The 22,690-nt window shown below is 44.0% G+C and overlaps 3 protein-coding genes, 2 long non-coding RNA genes and 1 other non-coding gene across 11 annotated transcripts; 4 read left to right on the top strand and 2 right to left on the bottom strand.

The window, feature by feature from the left end:
• Window positions 1–21: 21 nt before the first annotated feature.
• On the top strand, window positions 22–8,428 carry LOC133471262 (phosphatidylinositol 4-phosphate 5-kinase type-1 alpha-like). 2 transcript variants are annotated; one of them, XM_061760667.1, is made up of 16 exons: window positions 22–162; window positions 593–798; window positions 866–2,436; window positions 2,761–2,783; window positions 3,630–3,716; window positions 3,790–3,920; window positions 4,338–4,455; window positions 4,530–4,682; window positions 4,862–5,161; window positions 5,551–5,750; window positions 6,408–6,491; window positions 6,581–6,629; window positions 6,698–6,782; window positions 7,136–7,297; window positions 7,771–7,852; window positions 7,983–8,428. In XM_061760667.1, the coding sequence occupies exons 3-15, from the start codon at window positions 2,382–2,384 to the stop codon at window positions 7,815–7,817; spliced, it is 1,494 nt and encodes a 497-aa protein (XP_061616651.1). In that variant the 5' UTR covers window positions 22–162; window positions 593–798; window positions 866–2,381; the 3' UTR covers window positions 7,818–7,852; window positions 7,983–8,428. The 2 variants fall into 2 exon arrangements, with proteins under 2 accessions (XP_061616651.1, XP_061616650.1); XM_061760666.1 differs by having other exon boundaries at window positions 7,771–8,428.
• Window positions 8,429–8,708: 280 nt separating this feature from the next.
• On the top strand, window positions 8,709–12,775 carry LOC133471282 (26S proteasome non-ATPase regulatory subunit 4-like). Of its 2 annotated transcripts, none has more exons than XM_061760716.1 (10): window positions 8,709–8,860; window positions 9,719–9,859; window positions 10,075–10,189; window positions 10,274–10,360; window positions 10,463–10,531; window positions 10,996–11,211; window positions 11,942–12,050; window positions 12,112–12,243; window positions 12,338–12,390; window positions 12,499–12,775. In XM_061760716.1, exons 1-10 carry the CDS (start codon window positions 8,787–8,789, stop codon window positions 12,664–12,666), a joined length of 1,164 nt encoding a protein of 387 aa, XP_061616700.1. In that variant the 5' UTR covers window positions 8,709–8,786; the 3' UTR covers window positions 12,667–12,775. The 2 variants fall into 2 exon arrangements, with proteins under 2 accessions (XP_061616700.1, XP_061616699.1); XM_061760715.1 differs by having other exon boundaries at window positions 8,710–8,860; window positions 12,496–12,775.
• On the bottom strand, window positions 11,068–12,631 carry LOC133471334 (uncharacterized). The gene is made up of 3 exons (XR_009786179.1): window positions 12,491–12,631; window positions 11,891–12,269; window positions 11,068–11,208 (listed from the first exon to the last, which is right to left on the bottom strand). It is a non-coding gene; the product is annotated as an uncharacterized LOC133471334 (long non-coding RNA).
• Window positions 12,776–13,431: 656 nt separating the features above from the next.
• Window positions 13,432–22,423, top strand: znf687b (zinc finger protein 687b). Of its 4 annotated transcripts, none has more exons than XM_061760588.1 (10): window positions 13,432–13,555; window positions 14,390–16,570; window positions 17,325–17,578; window positions 17,756–17,940; window positions 18,032–18,208; window positions 18,281–18,443; window positions 18,766–19,092; window positions 19,181–19,281; window positions 19,741–19,828; window positions 20,150–22,423. In XM_061760588.1, the coding sequence occupies exons 2-10, from the start codon at window positions 14,404–14,406 to the stop codon at window positions 20,741–20,743; spliced, it is 4,056 nt and encodes a 1,351-aa protein (XP_061616572.1). In that variant the 5' UTR covers window positions 13,432–13,555; window positions 14,390–14,403; the 3' UTR covers window positions 20,744–22,423. The 4 variants fall into 4 exon arrangements, with proteins under 4 accessions (XP_061616572.1, XP_061616573.1, XP_061616571.1 ...); XM_061760589.1 differs by lacking the exon at window positions 13,432–13,555 and adding an exon at window positions 13,738–14,201; XM_061760587.1 differs by lacking the exon at window positions 13,432–13,555 and adding an exon at window positions 13,758–13,841 and having other exon boundaries at window positions 14,390–16,567.
• Window positions 18,519–18,657, top strand: LOC133471553 (small nucleolar RNA SNORA13). The gene has a single exon (XR_009786252.1). It is a non-coding gene; the product is annotated as a small nucleolar RNA SNORA13 (small nucleolar RNA).
• LOC133471335 (uncharacterized) lies at window positions 19,078–20,252 on the bottom strand. Its single transcript, XR_009786180.1, has 3 exons — window positions 20,113–20,252; window positions 19,765–19,964; window positions 19,078–19,361 (listed from the first exon to the last, which is right to left on the bottom strand). It is a non-coding gene; the product is annotated as an uncharacterized LOC133471335 (long non-coding RNA).
• Window positions 22,424–22,690: the final 267 nt, after the last annotated feature.

Raw genomic sequence — 22,690 nt, 5'->3', positions numbered from 1 at the left:
GGTCGCCCAAGGTACCCGGACAGCTTCTTCCCGAGGTCGGGGGCGGGACACTTCAAGCGGCGCGGGAAGGCCATCAACCGTCTGGAGTCCTGGTACGCTCTGTGCTGCGGTCTGGAGGGAGAGGACAGGGACATCGGCGTACTTTGCTGCGCGAGGCAAGCTGTGAGTCGAACGCAACATTAGAAAACATGACATTTGAATAGGGTTTAAGTCAGGGTTTTGCATACTTTTGCAGAAATTTGGTTGTAACCAGTCACCGTACTTTTTTTTATATTTATTGTAATTATTTTTTAGTTTGTTTTTTTGTTCAACTAGTACTTGTTTTAAATTGCCTACACTAATCACAAAGAGCACAGCTGAATTTGACATTCTATAAACTCTTGAATGCACATGCCCAACTGTTCAGTGTTTCAGTAGTTTTCGCACAACATGCTGTTCTCAAAAAAGTAGCTGAATGGCAAAATTCACAACAGGTGTTTGATCTCTGAAAATTTCCAAGGACGTCCACTTCTATGCCTTTCTGTGACTCTTCCAGTGTATGTGTTTTTTGTCCGTGCTAATTCCCATCTATATTATTTTTATTTGTGGTCAGTGGAAACAGGCTCTGGGTCAGTTCTGCATTGAGGAGTACGGCACCATGACGGCGCACTACGAGTGCTGCAGGAAGTACGGTGACCAACGCTGGACCTGCTTTGACAGCAACCTGTCAAACCCGGACTATAATGCCACACCGGACTACAATGCGCCCGCAATGCCCTACGAGCCCGGCTTCACCTTTGACCCGAATGCTTGCTAAAGGTACAGGAGGTTTTCGGAATAAATGATGAAAAATCATACCAAAAAAAATGGTTGAATTTTTCCATAGGTGCTCAGAAAAGGAGAAGCGCTTTCAGCCAACCGGAGTGTTCGATCCGGCCTGCCGTGCAACTCTAAAACCAAATCAAGAATCAAAGGAACGTTCTCTTTTTTTTAAAGCCTCCAAAAATGTAACTCACAAGTTTGCCAATCAGCAATTTTATTTGATTTGTTTCATTTTTTCCAACTCATTCAACGCACACACCAATAAAACTAAACAAACAAACAAAAAAACTATTGCATGTGGTGATGAAACTCTTACGAGAATAAAGTCATATTTTTGGGATTTAAAAAAAAATATACATTTTAAGATCAAAGTTGATTCAAAAATTGTATATTATATTTAAATCAAAAGGTGCGTATTTTAAAGAAAAAAATAGTATATTTTCAAGAAATGTCATATTTTTTTACATAAAAAGGTGCATATTTTTAAGAAGAAAATTTTGATATTTTCAAGAAACGTCATATTTTTGAGAAAAAAGTTGTCTTTTTAAATAAATACGACTTTAACCTAGGAAATATAACTTTGTGGGAGAATATATGACTATTCTAGGATACAGTTCATAGCTCGAAAATATATTATATATATATAAATAAATATATTTTCCCATAATACCACAACTTTAATTTTTAAATTACACAATTTTTAATCTCGGAAATATACAACTTCTTTCTCGAACATATTACCAATCTATTTTCTTAATGTTATGACTATTTCGAAAATATTCGACTTTGTTCTGATAAGATTCTGACTATCATCAATGTATTTTTTTTTCAGTGTGCCACGTGTAGTACCTCCTGCCTCATATTGTTTATTGCATGAGTATTTCATATTTCATATTTTTCCACTTAATTCTTTTTTAAAATACAGTAGAAGTAAATGTTTGTGTCGCTGCAATCCATAATATGTCCACAAGAGGTCCCTGCTGTTTTCAAGGTAAAAGTTGCCTTCGGGACGTGTCTTTTTTAAGGTTGTTTATAGTTTATCCCGAATGGAAATGTGTACTTGAAAATATAATAAACCAATAATTTTCAACTCTGACATACGAGTTTTTATTTTGTTTCTTTTCGAAACGTTGACAGATCATGATATTGAAGCGCATGTGTACGCACACTTCCCTTGTTTCAGCCTTTCATTTTCAAAATAAGATACGTTTGCGCGCTCCCATAACTACGACAGACATGAATCAAAACAAAGATTTATAAAACCATATCGATTTCAGCGTTCATTATGTACATAAGCGCGCAAAATGTGGTGTCTGGGTGTGTTTGGGCCGCTTTCAAAGTGATATTTCTTTCTGAAATGACTTTGGCCGGAACTTATGTTCTCACTCCGTCAGTGGACGACCGCCGACTACTTCCGCGTTTGCTTCCTTGTTTACGAAAGCGCAAAGACATCGGGCGCTTTACGCCGCAAGATATGTCGTTTTATCAACACTATCTGACCATTTATTTAGTTTCCTTTCCAATTTTAGTTATTTTTTAGGCTTCGGTGTGTTTATAAAGAAGTTTGAACAAGTCTCGGAATGGCCACGGCCGCAACTCCGGAGGAGCCGCAAGGGCTCCAAAGCCACCCTGGACGTAAGTCTGACGTCATCACGCTGCAAAGCAAATATAACGTCCCTTTCCCCCCCTTTCTTTCTATTAGCTATGTCACCATAAAATTATAAAACGCCAAACTAAAACAAATCATAAAATGGTGCTTGTATAAAGTTCCTTAAAGACAAATGGTATATTCAGCTAAAAGTTAACAAGGTGTGTCTGCATGTTTGGATCTTAGCCCAGCTGCACTCCTCCACAGTATTATTTCACTTTTAAACAACTGCCATAGCCAAAAGGTGTTTTTATTTTATTTTTATTTTTTTTAAACAAATATCTTTACACTGTCTTCCCATTTGTCTCCAGATTCCACTGAGGCGGGGAAAGAGGTAAGTAGAGGTGCAACAACAAATCAATGATCACATTAATCGACAACTAGTTCGATTAATCGTTTAGAGACATTAATTTCAAATTGTCCAAATCCTTAAAAAAAATAAATTCAGGCTCTCAACAATAAATATTCTCAAATCTCTGTAATCCGTTATGTAAACAGACTGATTATCTTTGTATCTAATCAAAATAAGACATTTTCTAACATCTGTTTCGACTTTGGAAAATAATGATCCACATTTTTGCCCATTTTCTGACATATTACGGACCAAACCAGGAACTGACTCTTTTTTGTGCATTTTCTGCACTGTCAATTTGGAATAATCTCCTGGTTTTTAATTAAAGGGATGGAAACAATGTTTGTTTGTTTTTTTTGTTTTTTTAAATCTGATTCATCATCGATAAATCGAAAAAATAACAGAATAATCGATTATCAAAATAATTAAGACTTTTGGGGGTTGAGGGCTTTTATAACAGTGCAACTGCAATAAATTAACATGCAGACTATTTTTTTGGTAAATACATTTCCCCTTAAAAGTATTGGATTGGTGAGGCTAAATCCTTCACAATTGCTTGTTTTTCCACTCATAGACAGTCCTCTGTTTTTCATGTTGGCTAAACGTCTACCTGGAGTATAAATGTAGTTTTCACAGGCCGAACCCTAATGTTTATTTTTTTGGGAATACTCAATGTCACGGGTCACAAAGAGAGGCCAATTCGTTGATATTTTTTTTTGCTGCCGACTCACAATTGCGTTTGCAGTCCACGGTGAAAACAAAGCAGTTGACCTCACTGTTCCAAAATTTTTGGGCGGGAGCGAATAACGCTTTTGTCCTTATCGCTAGATTCCAGGCATTGGCCCAGCTCCGGTTGTGAAGAAAACCATTGGCCACCGTGGAGTGATTCAGACCGGGGAGACAGTCTACAAAAAGGTGAGATGGGTGGTCAATAACCATCCATTTTCTACCGGCATACTCACGCTCACGTCTCTCGTTGACCTTCCAGACGCCCTCGTGGGCTCTGCAAGGTGCCATCCAGTTGGGAATCACGCACACGGTGTGCAGCTTGGCTCAGAAGTCCGAGCGGGACGTGCTGCTGCAGGACTTCGAAGAGGTGGAGAGCATCTACTTCCCCTGGTGGGTGGCCTGAATCCATAACAATTAAAGCCAAGACGTTGGGCAGGCTAATGCGCTTTGTGTCTTTTACAAACTGTCAGTAAAGCAGAGGTCACATGATTTGACTCGAGGTGAACTAAAGTCAACAATTTTAGGACCTGGGACTTGCTTGGCTAAAATTTACCAAGACTTTTTTTTCCCTCTTTTCTGCAGTATTTCCATGCACTGAAAAAAAAACAGCAACAAAATAATAAAAAAACTGAGTGAAGTCGACGTCGCCTGTGTAGTTCTTTAGAAAAAGTAACTTTTCTTCCAGATTTTACTGTTGTTTTGCTCTCTTCTTTTTTGCCATCAAGTTGCTTTTTAAGCGTTTGGTCGAGGCTCGTTTAAAATTGACTTGATGACGACTTGATTTGCGACTTGCTTCATCTTGTGCAGTGAAGGCAGCAGCCACACGCCGGCGCACCACTACGGAGACTTCAGGTTCAAGACGTATGCGCCCATTGCGTTCCGCTACTTCAGGGAAATGTTTTCCATCCAGCCTGATGACTACATGGTATGTTTGATTTTTATTTTCCTTTTTTTACATTAATTTTAAAAACATTTTCAGCTCACACTGTGTTCTCCCAGTGTTCTCTGTGTAGCGAGGACCTGATCGAGCTGTCCAACCCGGGAGCCAGTGGCTCGCTCTTCTACCTCTCCAACGACGACCAGTTCATCATGAAGACGTTGCAGCGCAAGGAGGCCGAGTTCCTGCAGAAGCTCCTTCCTGGATACTTCATGGTAAGCCCCCCCAGCACACATTGCTGTACTTTTCCCTCAGCCTCCTCTCGAATAAATGTGATGTCCTTAACAAGAAGTAAACACAGCAGACCCTCGTCCTCCTTCACTTGAGAGATTTCAAAAGTTGTCCTCCTACTTCCATCTGTCCCCATCTTTCTGACGTTCTCCCCATCCTCCAGAACCTGAACCAGAACAAGCGGACCCTGCTACCCAAATTTTACGGTCTCTACTGCATCCAGAGAAACGGCACCAACATCCGCATCGTCGTCATGAACAACCTGCTGCCCTCCTCGGTCCAGCTGCACCTCAAGTTCGACCTGAAGGGCTCCACGTACCACCGCCGGGCCTCCTCCAAGGAACGGGCCAAGGCCTTGCCCACCTATAAGGACCTGGACCTCCTGCAGGACATGCCGGACGGGATGCTGCTGGACGCCGATATGTACAACGCCTTCTGCAAGACAGTGCAGCGGGACTGTCTGGTGAGTTCAACGCAGCGGTGGAGGTACAAAGAAGTGGAAAATTAACAGGAGACTTTCATGGGAAGTTAGGCTGGGGAATTGAGGAGAACGTAATGGACAGGTATAATATAAATATACGAGGGCATTACAGTATGCAGGTGATAGAAGAGCACAAAGTATGGAAATCTATCAAGCAATGCATTCAATAAGCACCTTTCTATCTTTTCTTTTTTTGTGACTTATTTTTCTGAACGGCAACATAACACACATTTCTTTTCATATGCTCTACTGTATATTTTTCTGTTTTACAGCTGTGCATATTTGTTATATTGTTAAACAAGGATCAAATGCAGCAGTTGACAGCCAATTAATGCTGGTTACAATGACAGTTTTCTTTTTTTGTTTTTCAGGTGCTACAGAGTTTCAAGATCATGGACTACAGCCTCCTGCTCGGGATTCACATGGTAGATCGGGCCGGCGGAGAGACGGCGCAGACGGAGCCGGCAGCGGAGAGGAGGAAGCCTCAGAACCAGAAGGTCCTGTACAACACCCCCATGGAGGCCATCCAGGCCGAAGCCAGGGACCCCGGCTCGCCGGGAAGCCGCGACCCGTGAGTGTCAAGTCACGACACGTCGCGTCAAGCATTCACACAAAGCCACAATTACCGTGAGAACATTTCTCAGTAATATTTTATGGAGACATTTTTATACACATAACTTCCATATTTCTCAGCCGATTCAAAGCATTCCAACTTTGAATGGTTTAGCTTATTCCGGACAATTCCCACTTTATCCAGAATTCCACTTTATCCATGACTTAATTCTCAAATGAATAGACAAAATGTATTAATCCTTCCACAGTTCTCATCCAATTGAAACCATACAGGACATCCTGTGAACTATTTTTTATATTCTAAAAAAATCCCACTTTGTCCACAATTTCCAGTTTTCCATGAAAACATTCCTCAATTTAACCCTAATTTTTCCACATTTATTAAACCATTCTAAATAAAAATTAAAAACAATCCCTACATTTTTCTAGAATTCCACATGTTTTTCTCATGATAAAATCATGGAATAATTCTGATTTAAAGTGTTTAAAAAAAAAAAAAGTCCTAATTTTTGAAGAATTCCACATTTCCCTTGTGAAAATTCCCAAATTACTGGAAAAACTTAAATTGACCTCAGCTCACCTTTAATCTCTCTCCCCCACAAAGTCTCACGTTGTACGTTTCCAATTCATCTCTTAATTCGATTTGATTTATCAGCACGGGAGGGATTCCGGCACGAAACTCCAAAGGCCAGAGACTGCTGGTGTACATTGGCATCATTGACATTCTGCAGTCTTACAGGTGAGCAGTTGTTTCTCAACGTTGTGCTTTAAAATTCTTAAAAAATAAATACATAAAAAAATGCTATGATAAGTTTACACATCTCGCAGATTTGTCAAGATGCTGGAGCACACGTGGAAATCTCTGGTTCAAGACGGGGTACGTTGGACCGGCAAAGTCCTTAAAAACGATTGAACGCACGCGTTGAGTGATTGTCTCACTTTCAGGATGCGGTGTCAGTGCACAGACCAGATTTCTACGCCGACCGATTCCAGAAGTTCATGTGCAACACGGTCTTCAAGAGAGTCCAATGTAGGGATATTCTGTACATATCTGTGTATTTACTCAACTGCAGATAGGGAGACATCCTTTCTTTATCTCCACATAACGTAAGATCATCTTTACCACTGCGCAGGGAACTTGTTACCATGCATTAAGACTCCATTGGAGGATGTTTACATACCTCAGTAGGTACTGCTGTTTTGGTTAACAGGAGAGTTCAACTGGGCTTAGCCGTGAACTCTGTCATGTCCGTGTGTGAACGAAATGAAGTGAGGAAATTACTTTTCGTTTTTAGGTCAAAGGGAATCGTCTAATTAAAAGGCGTTTATCGCTGTTACTTCACTACTACTTTTAAATAATTCGATTTACATCCTGTATTTTAGTGAAGACGTCACCATCCAAGAGGCGCCACAGTACTATGAGGAAGTCCGACAGTGCCGCAGCACAGCAGGCGGAACAGAGCGGCAACCAAAACCAGAACCAGCAGCCCGTTGTAAAGGATGAGAAGAGCTCAGACAGCAAAGAGGACGCGGCGCTAGACAATGGTAAAAACTGGAAATGTGAGGATGGTTGTGCGTGCCGTTGCATTCAGCGCTTCCGGCATGTTCCAGCATGTCATAGTGTTGGAATGTTTTATCCACGCCTATTAGCCGAATTGGATCGCAGTTATTCTCAAAGCGTGGTGCACGGGCTCCCTCTAGTGGTGGGAGGAGAATCATTGAATTTAATGTTCAAACAGTTGCATAGCATTGGCTTAAACTGAGTACATTTCTTGAGTTCTGTTGTATATCACTTTAAACTGTTTTGAAACATTTAATTAGGAAGAGTCCTGAACATTTATGTGCGCCATTTTAAATGAATCATTAAGTGCAGTTTTCATTTTCCAACAATACAATATGAAATACACATTTTAGGACTCAAACCTCTGCCTTGTTTTTGATGAACACATAGGCCTACTATGCTACTATATATTAATGTTTATGATGGTGGTAAATGTTCTTATTTCTTTGTTGGGCAGGGGTAAAGGAAGCACCTAAATCCAATGAGGCAAATGGAAAGACCTGATGACAACTCTCAACTGAAACTTAGCCAAAAACAAGGTGTTTTTTTTTTTGGGGTACCATTTTTACCTCCCGTTTGATTGCCTTTGGAGTTATGATGTCATATTGTTACTCATCTCAGTGGAATGTTTTGACATGCAACCAAAGATGTTTCTCACCTTCAATTTAGCGTTATTCAGCGTAAATTAAGGACTTTGGGAGGTGAAAAGCCACCACGTTCAATGGATGGACCAAACCACCAGAATTGAGTGCCAAGACACAATCAACGCCATAACAAAATGATCTGTACATTGAAAATAATGTATGCTGTCTAATTTCTATTGTATTATTGATTTCAGTCTGTGTTTACAATTTTGATACTCCGGCGATGTTACACCATATACTGTACAAACAGTAACAATGAGGATGAGTTATTTATGAGTGTTTTACACTACAATGTTTTATTTACAGGTTCTGGTGCAATAATTGTGATTTGGGCAGATTACTATTTTATCCTTAAGGAATGTGCCTTATGGACCAAAATCCTGTGTATTTATTAGTCTATTACTGTATGCCATTTTTGCTGTCTGTTGAATTTTCATCATACTTTTGTAAATAAAACTGACTTTTATGATACGGCTTGACCTTTTTTTAAAGTTGTCATAAAAGATTAGATCTTAATTTAATAATATTGTAATTTGTATTTGATTTCTTCACGCTCCATTATGAACTCCCCCCTCCCCCCTCAATCTTTATATATCCACATGAATTTTCAGTTTGTTTAGACCAGTGACGTTTCAAATGGAAATCACCTCCTCCTATCATAGAAAAGCTGGTAGAGATCGCGACAAATCAGGGGACGAATTATTTTAGCTTGTGTTTAGACCGGTGACAAAGCAATAGAAAGCTCATCCACGAATCACAGACAAGATGGTAAAAACCACAGCCAATCAACCACCGCCAATCACTCGCGGCCTTGCTCAACTGTCGTCCAATGGGCTATAAGCTTGTAAAACCGCCGTTTCAACCAGAAGTTTCCAAAATGGTGCTCGAAAGTACTATGGTCTGGTAAGGAGCATATTATTGTTATTTCAACGTGGTTTTCCCCTCTTTAAACCGATTATGCAATAAACTGATATTAAAGCGTTTAGTTAAAAACAAGCGGTGTTGAATTCGGTGTTGGTATCCGCGTCGAACGTTTAGAAAATGTCACTCGACGCTTTGACGTCTAGTACAGCTGAGTCATTTCGGTAATGCTAGTTGTAGTACCTTACATTATACTCATACTTGCACATTCGTACGTATTCTATATTTTAGAGCCTTTAATATGAATCGTAACCTATTGTCACTGTCAACAAAAATATTTAAAAAAAATGTTTAACCTCTTGCTAGCCTGAGGAAGTACGAAGGGGTCCAACTTGAAAAGAATACCACCGTAGTAAAAAAAACCACCCCAAAAAAATGTCTTCAATGTTTCTCTCCAAAATAGACAACTTGTTTCTCATAATGGTAGAAATTTGTTTCTCTCGGAAATATCTAATAATATTTATATTATTCTCTTTTTCAAGAGGCCACGGTCACAAAAACAATATAAAAACAAAATAAAAATAAAGCGGTCAGGAGGGATGAAATGGAACAAATTTTTACACGCTCTTTGTCGTATAAAGCGCTTATAGATGAAAGAGAAGGTCTGGGCTCTCATCTCACTAGTAAATCATAGATGTTGCAACAACTCCTGGTTGCTACAAGCCATGTTCAAAGTAAACACACATATTAAAATTTATTCTGGGTAAATTATGACTCATCTAAAAATTATATCTATTTTTCTCAGAATATTATGAGTTCAATCTTAATGCATTTTTAAAAATCTCAAATACACATATTTTGAAAATAACTTGCAATACTAATGTTTCTTTTTGTCACCAGCGTGGACAATAGCGAGTACATGCGAAATGGCGATTTTCTACCGACGAGGCTCCAAGCTCAGCAAGACGCCGTCAACATCGTGTGTCACTCCAAAACACGAAGCAACCCCGAGAACAACGTGGGCCTCATCACCATGGCCAAGTAAGAGCCCCTTTCGGGGTATACATATGGAGTGGATATAAAAAGTATACATTTCATTTAAATAGTGCACATTAATGGTGGATTATCATCATTTTTTTAATGCTCTATCTTGGTCTCACTTTTTAGATCACAAAAACCTGACCTTTGAACAGGGGTGTCTAGACTTTATATATCCACTGTACGCTCTTTATAGGATGATTAATTATTTGTCCTAGTAACTGTGAGGTGCTGACCACGCTGACGCCTGATTCTGGACGCATCCTGTCCAAGCTTCATGCTGTCCAGCCCAGAGGGAACATCTGCTTCTGCACAGGCATTCGAGTGGCTCACGTGTGTCTCCGGCTAAAAATGAATACAACTCTACGTGTGTGTGCAACAGAACTAAATGGAGTGTGCGTTTGTGTTCCTGTGTAGCTGGCTCTAAAGCATCGCCAAGGTAAAAACCACAAGATGAGGATCATCGCCTTTGTGGGGAGTCCCGTGGAGGATAACGAAAAAGAAGTGAGTTCTGGTTTAGTCTAGTGTCTGGCTTTTTTGTTTGTTTTGTTTTTCTTTTCTAAACCACAACTGACTCTAAATTGTCTTTTTCTTTGTGTGGTACAGCTTGTCAAAATGGCAAAGCGCTTGAAAAAGGAGAAGGTGAATGTGGATATTATCAACTTTGGAGAAGAGGTGAGGAGAATTTTACTGCACAGAAACTTTTTTTCAAAACAAAATTGCAGTATGTCAAATACTACACAATAATATTCTAATTGGATAATGTGATAATATACCAGTATTTAAATGTATACTGGCGTGATTTAAATTCATTTGAATTATTTGGGGAAAAATATTACCTACACTCATTTCACGAACATTAAAATGCATTGTACATGTAAAGGCCTCTAATTTAGGTTAATAACCTTACTGCTCATTTACAAAAATGAGTATGGTATGGTGAGTATGGGTCAGAATGAATTTGGACCATATTAAAACACCAATGAAATGTCATTACTTGAGAGCGGGAGATGTGGAGCATTTGGTAATGACATCACATCACCACCCAGGCCAATTAAGTGAGGCACGGCATCCATTGGAGACAAGGGCATTATTTGAAGAAATGGCTTTTCTTAAGGTACGTTATCGTACGGCTTCAGGAGTTGAACACGGAGAAGCTGACTGCCTTCATCAACACGCTGAATGGCAAGGAGGGCGCGGGCTCTCACCTGGTCACAGTGCCCCCGGGACCCAGCCTGGCCGACGCCCTGCTCTCCTCGCCCATCCTGGCCGGCGAGGGCGGCTCCATGATGGGCCTCGGTGCCAGCGACTTTGAGTTCGGCGTCGACCCCAGCGCCGACCCGGAGCTCGCCCTTGTAAGCCAACACAACACGACGTCAGTACTTGTAGAGAGATGTGGAACATTTCTTTTTTTTTTTTTTTTTTAATGAATTGATTATTGATATACAATTATATTGTGATATTTTAATTGTATTTATTTCCAGTGATCCAATTAACCAGTTATTTAATAAGAAACATTGAAATTGTCTAATTGTTAATTTTACTTAGATTTGATTGTCATTCTATTTACAATAAACTAAACAAATGCTTAACAAAAAAGTTAAGTATATGTAAAATTGTTTTACCAATTAGTTTTTACTTATTTACAATAAATAAAATTTAATATTTTCAAATGCTTTTGTAAAACTACATTAGTATTTTTATTAACAGTAAATCAATTAAAATGTTTAGTTTGAAATGTGTAAGTTTAAGTTTATTTACAATAAATAAATTTAATATTAACTGTAGGAAATTTTTCACTAATTACAGCAACCATTTACTATTTTGAATAGATTTGTAAAAAAAAAATTATTTTACATTTTTCAAAAAGGAATAAATGTATGCATAAAATTCTTCTTTTACTCATATTTTTATTTTAGTATTTCCAATAAATCAACTATAATTTCATGATAAAATGTAAATTAAAAAAATGACTAACCACATTTTAATTAACCAGTTTTTAGTGGGAAAAGGGGCTAAATGAATGCAACACACTTTGAGTTCCTCCCTTGCATTCCAGTGATGACATCCCGATCATGTTTGTAGGCCTTGCGCGTGTCCATGGAGGAGCAGCGTCAGAGGCAGGAGGACGAGGCCCGCAGAGCCACGGCCGCGTCAGTGGCCGAGGGCAGTGTGCCCATGCCCGCGGTGGATGGTACGGCCCATACCGCCTAGAGTAACCGAACACATCAAATACATTTTTTTTCCCCCTTCAGAATCAGAGGAGGCTTTGCTGAAGATGTCCGTGTCGCAGCCTGAGCCGGGCGCCGCCGTGATACCCGACTTCAGCAGCATGACTGAGGAGGAGCAGATCGCATACGCCATGCAGATGTCCCTCGCCGGAGGAGGTCAGCTCCACGTCAACCACACTCAACTGCAGAGGGGGGAAGCATCTCATTCGGGACCCTCAATAACCTTTTTTCCTGTCTTGTCGCATACCAGAGTATAGTGATATGGACACAAGTGTTCCAATGGATGCTACAGACTCTGTTAAGGTAAGCAAGGCTGTGTTGTTTAGTGTCTTTCTCACTCAAGACGAGTAAATGATTTAATTGTAAGCCCATAACGAGGCGCTCATCGCTTTTGCCTACTCACCCGAGGAGGAAGACGACTACGACGTGATGCAAGACCCAGAGTTCCTGCAGAGCGTGCTGGAGAACCTGCCGGGCGTGGACCCCAACAATGAAGCCATCCGCAACGCCATGGGTTCCCTAGCTTCGCAGACAGGCAGCAAGCCCGACAGCAAAAAAGACGACGAGAAAAAGAAATGAGGGCCAACAAATGTTTAGCTGTGAAATGATGATCATGAACCACATAGTAATGTCATTTACCAACCTTTTCAGACTCTTAAAAGCACCCCAATAAACAACCATCCATTCATTTTCTATAGCATGTGTCCTTATTAGGGTTGCGGGTGAGCTGAATCCTATTCCGTCTGACTTTGGGCGAGGCGGAATACACCTTGGACCGGTCGCCAGCCAATCGCAGGGCACATGTAGACCAACAATTTGGGACTCACAATTTAGAGTTAAACGTGCATGTTTTTGGAATGTGGGAAGAAGCCCGAGTACCTTGAGAAAACCCATATGCACATGCTAACCACTAGATCACCATGCTACCAATTAATTACAATTAATAATAATGAATAATTATTATTAATAATTACAATTAATAATAATTCATCATTTTTAATTTAAGAATTTTTAAAAATAAATACTGCTAAATAGTTGAATATAAGTGTATAACCCAGGACACCCAAGAATGCTTAAGAATAAAAAAAATAAAATTTTAAAGAATTATTTAAATCTAACTCAGGGCAGCGAATGATTAATCATATATAATTAAAGAAAATTAAGTAAATAAATTTAACCCCAGGATGCAAAAGGACACAAAACAATTCCATATATAATAAGTAATTTGTTACTGAGGACAAATGTGTCATTATTTGTCAATGCAATACTAAGTTATCAGCGACGTGTATACAGTACATACACAGTAATGAGTAAATATGCTAATGTAACTACAGTACAGTAAATGTCCATTGAAACAATGCGGTGCGTTTTGACGTTCCTGACTGGCGGGCCGTGGTCACGTGACGGGAAGCGCTTGCGTTTTCAGCTGCAACCCGAGCTAAAGGATAGTCGGAAATCGCACGTCCAGGTAAACAATCAAAAACGCCTCATTTGTGAACGCGAGAATCCTCAGGCAGCCAGTCCCACGCTGCGCCATCGTTGACGTCTTGTAATGGCTGTCACTCCATCGCCTGGCTGTTGTTGTTGTCCCCCCCCCGCCCCCCCTCTAAATGGCGAAGGCTAGCCTGTTAGCTCGCTGACCCCCTTCTTCTCCGTCTCTGGCCAGCTAGCCAGCAGCCCTCCGTCGAGGAAATTGAGGGGGTGGTGGGTGGGGGGGTATCGTTCCGGCTTTAAGGAGCCAATGTCGCCACCACGTAAGGAGACTACGCTCGGACGTTAGTAACCGCCTTGGTGTCGGACACGTATTAAAACCACCAAAGACGCCGTTTTAGCCTCCCATTCAGAGTAAAATATGAGCCGAAGGAGGGGTTTGGATGCTATCGGGCTAGCTGGCTAATGCTAACCGATGTCACACTCTGGCCTGCATGTAAAAATATAATTACACCTGCTAATTTTCCAAATAACCGTAATTTGTATTTGATTGTTGTTTTAAACTAAATATTAGATTGACCATTTACTAGTGGTGAGCACCTTTGCCTCGCAGTCAAATGTTCCGAGTTTGAATCTAGGCTGAGTTTTTACGTTCTCCCCTTGCTTGTATGGCTTTTCCCCAGGTATGTCGTCTTTCTCCCACATTCCAAAAACATGCATGTTAGGTTCATTGTACGGCTGTTTGTCTATATGTGCCCTGTGATTGACTGGCGTCCAATCCAGGGTTTGCATCAGTAGGGAGGGAGAGTTTGAAACATGGGGGACTGTGGCATGAAGGCTCTGTAATATTCCTTTTTCTACCCTTTCCCAGGCGCTAATCCCGTAATGGGGGACATGAAGACCCCAGACTTTGATGACCTGCTGGCAGCATTTGACATTCCGGACATAGACGCCAAGGAGGCCATCCAGTCTGCGCCGGATGAGGCAGAGGGACCCCATGGGCCCGCCGGGGCGCCTCTGGGAAAGTCTGACACCGGAGTGGGGCCGTCCAGCCCCTCGGACTCACAGGGGGACACGTCCATCGTGAGTGTGATTGTGAAAAACAAAGTACGTGCGGAGACGGCGGCCGACGGCGAGGATGGAGATGCAGAGCCCGACGCTATCGACGTGATCGCCGGGGTAGATGTGGGTCCTCGTCTTGGCGGGATGGCGGAATCGGAAGTTCTCAACCACAACGGTTTCGGGGCGTCTGGGGTCTCCGCCCCACTCTCCGTCAGCCAGTCCAACGGTGCCACGTGGCCCCTTAGTGCCCCTAAATCGTCAGCGGAAACTTCAGGTGCAGCCAAGTCCACTAAGCAGGGAGGGAACATTTTTAACAGACTGAAGCCTCTGCTAGGCCCCGGTTCTGGAGATTCGGTTGGCCGGGCGAGGAAGATGCAGCTCCTGCAGCAGCAGCAGCAGGATGCGGCGCAGGAAAGAGCGGAAGGCCTCAAAGCGGCGTTACCCTCCGGGTCTTCTGCAGGACTCAACCAGACTTACTTCCCGCCCGCCAAGGCTCTTCCCGCCCCACCCGCTACACTCACGTCACACATCAAGTCTTTTAACGGCGCCCCTAAAATGGCGGACTATCAGCACCAGCAGATGGAGGAGGAAGAGGAGGAGGATTCAGATGCAGATTTGGACAGTCCACTGGTCATCCAGGAGAACCCAGACTCACCGGTTTCCACTCAGATGAACAGTCGTTATAAAGATCTAACCCAGCCTACGTCGTCCACTCCGTCTCACCCCAAGCCAGGGTACACCCCCCAGGGGCCGTCTCTTACCCCCCAGTCGGGCTCAGGTGGGAACGAGACCCCTCAGCCAGAAGAGAAGCACCCGGAGCACGTAATCGAGGAGAGGGACTCACCGGAGAGTCCTGAACCGGAGGCGCCGAAGTCAACCACTCAACTGGTGTCTGCCAAGAGGTGTTCTAGCCCCGCTGTGGCCTCCACGCCGCCGTCATCTGAGCTGAGGGAGCCCAAGGAGGAGGAGGAGGAGATGGAGGTAGGAAACGGGATCGACAAGATGGCGGATGGGAACGCCGACAAGCCGGAAAACGCTTGCGAGGAGAAGCTGGAGGGGGACGAAGGCAAGCACAAAGTTGTCCCTGCCGAGGGCGCTGTGGTCGCCGTCCCGGCAGCTCCGGGGGCTCCCTCGCGGCCCCTTAAAGTGCGAATAAAGACCATCAAGACGTCCACGGGTGGCATCACCAGAACGGTAACGAGGGTGGCCTCCAAGGGTGCCGCCGGGGGCAAAGGTCCCGACCCGAAAGGGGGAGGTGAGCGCAAGGCGCTGGCCAACAAAGCTCAAAAGACTGATCAACAGCAGAATGTGAGCACGCTGAATGCCCTACCAGTGTCCACGCTCGCTGCCAGCAGTGTCATGCTCGCCGCCGCCACTAAAGTACAAAACAAAATGGCCGGCTCCGACAAGGCTAAGGTTTCCATCACCGCCGTTAACATCACAAAATCCGCTGCCCTGCCCGCCACTCCTGCCGTGGCCTCGTCGCCCAAGTTCTCTGGGATCAGCGTGCGGGCCGCCACGAAGGGGTCGCCCAACGGCGCGGGTGGCACCGCCCAGTCAAATAAACCCGCCTCCATCGTGAACAGCACGGGTGCCGTCATCTCCCGTAGCCAGTCCAGCCTGGTGGAGGCTTTTAACAAGATCCTCAACAGCAAGAACCTGTTGCCCAGCTATAAGCCAGACCTGTCGGCACCACCCCCCCCGGAATGGGGACTCCCGCTGCCAGCCGCGGGCTACCGCTGCCTGGAATGCGGTGACGCCTTCGCCCTGGAGCGTAGCCTGGCGCGCCACTACGACCGGCGCTCGCTGCGCATCGAGGTGACGTGCAACCACTGCGCCAAGCGGCTGGCTTTCTTCAACAAGTGCAGTCTGCTGCTGCACGCCCGCGAGCACAAAGAGCGAGGCCTGGTCATGCAGTGCTCGCACCTGGTCATGAGGCCCGTCACCGTGGAGCAGATGATCGGGCAGCAGGACGTCACGCCCGTCGGTAGTAAGCACAAAAATTAGGGTTGGGAAACCTTGGGGGTATATACTACTACTTGGTGTATAAATTTAATGATTTAAAAAAATGTAAAGAAAAATCTGTTTAAATCATTTTCATATAATTTACTTAACCACTTTAAATCAAATGTTAAATGTATGTAATTGCTTTACTGATATGTAATGTTTGTTTAAACAAATATTTGAGACAAAAATAAATGATTTGTTTAATTATTATTATAATGCATGTCATTTTTTTTTTTTTTTTTTTTTTTAAATGGTTAATGAAACCTATTACTGCGCTGTGTCAAACCCAAGGCCCGGGGGCCAGATGCTGCCCGCCACATTTTATGTGGCCCGCGAAAGCAAATCATGCTCGTCAACGTCTGGGATTTTTGCTAAAATCTGTACCCAAATTGACATAATAACAAACAATAATGTTGAGATATTGCATTTTTCTGTTACCAAACCCTTCTTCTACAGTAACTTAAAACAATACTTGAACAAACTATTATCCTTGTCTTCTAATTTCAAAACTAGTTATCCCTCAATTTGTTGTATAATGGTAATAATATGATTTGGTGAGTAAACATTTATATGGTTTCAGTGTTCTACCCGCCCTCTGAGGGAAATCATAACACCAATGCGGCCCGAGACAAAAATGAGTTAGACACACCTGAATTGTAGATACTCGATGGGCCAAAAAAAAAACAAACGGGGCCCACCCTTGCTTTAACCTCAGCGACTTCCTCTTTTCCCACCAGGCATGCTCTCCTCTTCGTCCCCCTCCACCGCCAGCTCCAGCCCAATGAAGGATGGAGCAGCGGCGCCCACCGGAGGTCCACCCCGGCAGGTCCGCCGCGCCCCTCAGGGCCCGCAGGCGCTGATGCCGCTGCCCTGCAAGAAGGCAGAGAGCCTGCAGTACAACAACTACAAGTGTCCCGAGTGCCAGACGCAGTTCTCCAGCAAGACGGCGCTGGTCTCGCACTTCCAACAGATCAGAGCCGCGCCCAATTCGGTGAGGTCATGTGACCAGAAAGTCAAAACATTACACACAAAATACCCCAATATGCAAAACAGACTTGGAGTCTTTTTTTTCTTTTGGGGGGGGGGGCTGTCTACTTTTCAGTCCAATTTTCCCAGAGAATTCTGTTTAAACTTGCATGATGTCCTGTTCCCCTCTGTCGTGTTCCAGACATGCTCTCAGTGCGCTCCGCCCATGATGCTGCCCAACACGTGCGCCGTTTCCGCCCACCAGAGGATCCACAAGCACAAGGCACCCTACGTGTGCCCCGAGTGCGGGGGTGTAGCGCGGCAGGCCGGCTTCCAGACCCACCTGGATGAGGCCTGCCTACACTTTGCCAGGCGCATCGGCTACAGGTGAGCGCACAACATGGGAAGAGACCAGATGTAGTATTTTTTTCCCCCCAGTATTTTCTGAGCATTCTTGGTCACGTGTGCTTGGTTCAAGGTGCTCGAGCTGCCAAGTGGTTTTCGGCGGGTTGAACTCCATCAAGTCTCACATCCAGACGGCCCACTGCGAGGTGTTCCACAAATGCCCCAGTTGCCCCATGGCGTTCAAGTCGGCCCCGAGCGCCCAGACGCACATCGGCACGCAGCACCCGGCACTCACCGGCGGACAGGCCAAGTATGAACCTCACAGGCTTGGTTTCCTCCACATTTAAGTCGCCGTCACTCTAATCGTTTTATCTCTTGGCAGGATGATCTACAAGTGTGTCATGTGCGACACCGTTTTTACCCAAAAGCCCTTGCTCTACATGCACTTTGACACGCATCTGGCCAAGCAAAAGGTGCACGTGTTCAAGTGTCCCGACTGCACTAAGCTGTATGCGCAGAAAGGCTCCATGATGGAGCACATCAAGGTGGGTCACCGTTTGTCTTCTTGAACGCGTGTACTAACAGCACAGATGTGAATGTCATTATATTGTTGTCTTTTGTGCCTTTCAAGTGTTGCCCGCTCTTTGTTTTCCACAAGGAGCGCGGTGTCAACAAAGGCAAACATTAGATTGCTTGGATCAGCCTTAGCAAGGTTGCCCCTCATGGTACCTTGTCTTAAGTTTTATGCCAAGTACAAACAGTGCTACTATGTAATTGTTCATAGGTGTGAACGTGAATGGTTGTCTATATGTGCAACCAGTCTGGCGTGTTCCCCATATCTCATATTGTCATCGTCACTCTATTCAGACGGCGCACAGAGGCCCAGCAGCGAAACAGGGAGCCGCTTCCGACACCCCCGCTGCTGCCGTCCCCACGTCGGGCCCCAAGGCCAAACCCTCCGCTAAGCCCGACAACTCCGACGGCGAGGACTGGGGGCGAGATCAGGAGGAGGAAGAGGAAGACGAGGAGGAGGAGGAAGAGGACGACGACGGGGACGAGGACTATGAGGGGCCCAGCTCGGGGGTGGTAGGGGCGACGCCCGGCGCCCAGACCGAGTGGACGTGCCCGCAGTGCCAGAGCACCTTCACCGACAATGAAGACTATCTCAGCCACGTCAAGATGGAGCACGGCAAGGTGCCTTAAAAATGGCTACTGACCCTTGCCATTGCATTTAATGTCTACTTAACTGCAGTCTGTGTTTTTTTTCCCCCCGCCACCGCAGTTCCCGTGTCGTATCTGCGGGGGTAACTTCAGCACGTCGTCCAGCCTCAGACGCCACGAGAGAGTCATTCATGAGGGCAACAAGAGGGTCTTCCATTGCCAGTAAGAAACTTTCACACGTGGCATCTGTAAAGTCTTAAAGCTAATCCGATAACCCAGTCCACGGAGATTCTGCAAAGTTGCTGAAACAACACAGCATCCCAATAATTAGATGACATTAAATACTTGATGGACAGTGACAGTTACTTTCGACACAACTAAGTGGAGAGTGTTGGGTGTTCAACTTCACACCCTTACATACAGGCAAGTTCTCCCGTCTCATACTGTATTAACAAGTAGTGACAAGGTTGTTCATTCATTATTAGGAGTGGCGTTTCTGTAAAAACGTCACTTGGGGGAGGGGTTGTTCAATTCATTCTCTGGCAATGGTCAAATAAAATTGTATTGTATCAAATGTCATTACATAGTACTCTTGTACCTAATGATATAGTGAATAGTCTCTGGTGCTTTAATGAGTTTATTATGATGAGTTTCAATCCTTATTATTAAATATCGTGGCAGGTATTGCACAGAGGGTAAACGTACCTTTGGCAGCCGCTTCCTGCTGGACAAACACATCCGACTCAAGCACAGAGGCACGGACGGACAGGTGAGTTGGTTCCCCCGCTCTTCATCTTTCACGCAGAGCCGCTAGCTTGGCTTCTTGCTGTAAAATGGCAGTCTGTCACTTGCTTCCCTGTAGGTGCTAGTCTGGCACCAGTTGGTTTTTCTAGCTGCAGGTGCGACTGAAAAAAATAAATGCATTAAAGCGGCACCAGGCGAGTTGTCCACTTGAAAAAAAAAAAAAAACTAAGCACCTGTAAAGTTGGTATTTACAACAAGGCTCAAAGATAACTTGTAGACCAGTTCAGTGTGAAAGCGGGTATTACTCACCTTTTTGGACCAGTCTGACATTTTTTGGGCTCCATAGGCAGCCCCAATGACCAGGAAGCGCGCTGCCACGGGCACAGAAGGTCCTGGCAGCTCTTCAGAGCAGGACGGCGAGGGCAGCGCTCCCGGCAGCAGGCCCGCGGCCGATGAAGAGAATGCCCCGGAGGACAGCGAGGAAGTGGGTGCCGGCCCCGCCAAAAGAACCCGGGCCTCGGCTGAGCCGGAGGAGGAGAGCGGCAGCGTGTTCCGCTGCGTGCCGTGCGGCTTCTCCACAGAAGACGGCGCAGAGTTCCAGCGCCACATCCCGCAGCACCGCGCCGACACCGCCTCCTTCCAGTGCGTGCAGTGCGGCGTGTGCTTCGCTTCGGCCGGCTCACTCGGCCGACACCGCTTCATCACTCACCGCGTGCGGGACGCCCAGGGCGACGCAGACCGCGGCGCGGGACGAGCTTCCCCGGACGGCTCGCCCCACGCCGGTGCGGCCTCGCCTCAAGCGCTGGGTGAGGATGCCGACGGCAACCTGATCTGCAGGGTGTGCGGGCGGCGCTTCGATAAGGCATCGGACCTCAATACCCACTTCCGGACCCATGGCATGGCGTTCCTCACTGCGCACAAGACTGACAAGCCCCAGTAGGACACAACCGAGCCAAGCTACAACAGGGGTTCTCAAACTTTTTGGGTCCTGGGGAGAAATTTTAACAAAGGACCCCGTCATAATCCTAATGCCAATTAACATAATCACCATGTGCACAACCTACATGACATTGAAATTAACTTTTGGGTGCCAAACGTTTCAGCCTAAATATTCTGTTCAAGACAAAGGAATTTAACCAAATTAAATTCAATATGCGTCTTTGAGTACAGTGAAATCCCTGCTGCAAATAGCGGAAATCTGCAAGTAATTGACCCCCCCCCCCCCCCCCCCTCCCCCGTCAAAAGGTTCAGAATTGCCTGTAGATGCCATAAGATGGCAGCAAAGCACTACATTTCTATTATTACGGGGCAGTGGCCTGTCAAAATTAACACATTCACTGCCATTGACGGCTTTATAAGTCAAATATCCCTGTTAACATCAACATAGTTCATCAGCATCAGGAGGCTACAAGATGGTGCCAAAGCACAACTTTATTCTATTATTAATAATAAACCCCCGATATTCGGAGTATAGGGACTAAGCCTAGCCGTAAAGAGCAAAAAATACAAGTTTACGGCCACATCCAAAACCTATTATGATGTCAACTGTAAATACCCCGAAAACTACAATCCCCAAACACTTAAATATTTATAATTCATTTGACAAACATTACCCTTAAATATAATTGATTTACAGATTTAACTTTGATGTTCAGATTCAGCAAAGACAGCAAAGCTGCTACTAACAACCCAGGCTAACCTTAGCTCTTCCCCGACAAACAAGGATGTTGTCTCTCAGTCGAGATGTCTGACTTCACTTTCTTTACATTTTACATAGTTACTACTTTCCTATTAGCCAGAGTTTTGGCACCATCTTAAAGAGTGTTATAGAAAGAGCACAAAAAAATGTGAATAGTTAAGTAGATCACAACCGTATCACAGCTTTTAATTGGCCCAAAGCTAAGGAGGAGTAATTAGCTTAGTATGTTTGTCTAATTGACTCCCCATTTGTAAAAATGTACTTAAAAAAAAACAAAAAAAAAACTTCATTGTGAATTATTTTACAGACCCCAGTTTGAGAACCACTGCTCTAGAATGTTTTAGCCATCCTACATCTTGTTGATGCATGACTGGACATCCTCCCCTTTTGAGTGAAATATTTTCTGCTGCACGGCCGCCATTTTACTGACCTCCCTGGAACTCTGATTTGTACTCGTAATATTTATTATTTATATCAAACACTGCTGCAAGCTGGCCAGGATGGTTAGTGACTGTGTTCGTTAAGAAGGTAGAAGAGGAGGAAGGGGGTAGTACGTGTTTTTTGTCATGTAAATACATGATTACACTACAAGAAAAAAAAAAAACTTGCTATGATAATGTGAATACGTGTAGTATTTGTAATTGTACCGTTCCTTTTTATTCCAAGTATCAAACAAGCGCCCCACTAGGAGGAAGTCAATGTGTATCAATAATTACGTTTCTTTTATAACGTTTGGGAAAAAAAAAAAAAAAAAAAAAAAACATTTGTCTTGTTTGTATCTTTTTATATATGTGTCATATCATATTTATATAGATGGATGATAATAGTGGAACGTTCATGTTTTTTTTCCCCATGGTTGTCTGCTTGCTGAAAATGCCATACATACTTTTGTGCAGTTTCCAAATAAATATGTCAAAAAGAGACTTCGATTTGGATCGTCTGTGACATCTGACGAAAGGGTTGAAGGTGCAGACTATTCCAAGGTTTTTGGTGATATGACAGTGGTTAATTTATTTTTATAGCTATTTTAAAAATCATTTATACTTCAGTATTTCATCAGATATTTACAAAAAGAGAACGTGAGTTTGGTTTGGCTCATCTGTTTATGATATTTGATGAGATGGCACATAAAGTTGAGTTAGCAGCTCACTAGCTGCCATGTTTAAGTGTTATATGAGTGGTTGATTT

The sequence above is a fragment of the Phyllopteryx taeniolatus genome, chromosome 21 (assembly GCF_024500385.1).
Source record: "Phyllopteryx taeniolatus isolate TA_2022b chromosome 21, UOR_Ptae_1.2, whole genome shotgun sequence".
NCBI classification, from domain to species: Eukaryota; Metazoa; Chordata; class Actinopteri; order Syngnathiformes; family Syngnathidae; genus Phyllopteryx; species Phyllopteryx taeniolatus.
This window is presented reverse-complemented; position numbering and strand designations above follow the sequence as displayed.

Excerpts from the sequence above, each read along its gene's own strand:
- LOC133471282 (XM_061760715.1), top strand. The coding sequence starts at position 8,787 with ATGGGCTATAAGCTTGTAAAACCGCCGTTTCAACCAGAAGTTTCCAAA. Across the intron at positions 8,861-9,718 it reads CTCGAAAGTACTATGGTCTG|CGTGGACAATAGCGAGTACA; the intron begins GTAAGGAGCATA and ends TTTTGTCACCAG. Across the intron at positions 10,361-10,462 it reads TGGAGGATAACGAAAAAGAA|CTTGTCAAAATGGCAAAGCG; the intron begins GTGAGTTCTGGT and ends TGTGTGGTACAG.
- znf687b (XM_061760586.1), top strand. Across the intron at positions 18,444-18,765 it reads CCATGATGGAGCACATCAAG|ACGGCGCACAGAGGCCCAGC; the intron begins GTGGGTCACCGT and ends CACTCTATTCAG. Across the intron at positions 19,829-20,149 it reads ACAGAGGCACGGACGGACAG|GCAGCCCCAATGACCAGGAA; the intron begins GTGAGTTGGTTC and ends TGGGCTCCATAG.
- LOC133471262 (XM_061760667.1), top strand. The coding sequence starts at position 2,382 with ATGGCCACGGCCGCAACTCCGGAGGAGCCGCAAGGGCTCCAAAGCCAC. Across the intron at positions 3,717-3,789 it reads GGGAGACAGTCTACAAAAAG|ACGCCCTCGTGGGCTCTGCA; the intron begins GTGAGATGGGTG and ends TTGACCTTCCAG. Across the intron at positions 5,751-6,407 it reads TCGCCGGGAAGCCGCGACCC|CACGGGAGGGATTCCGGCAC; the intron begins GTGAGTGTCAAG and ends TTGATTTATCAG.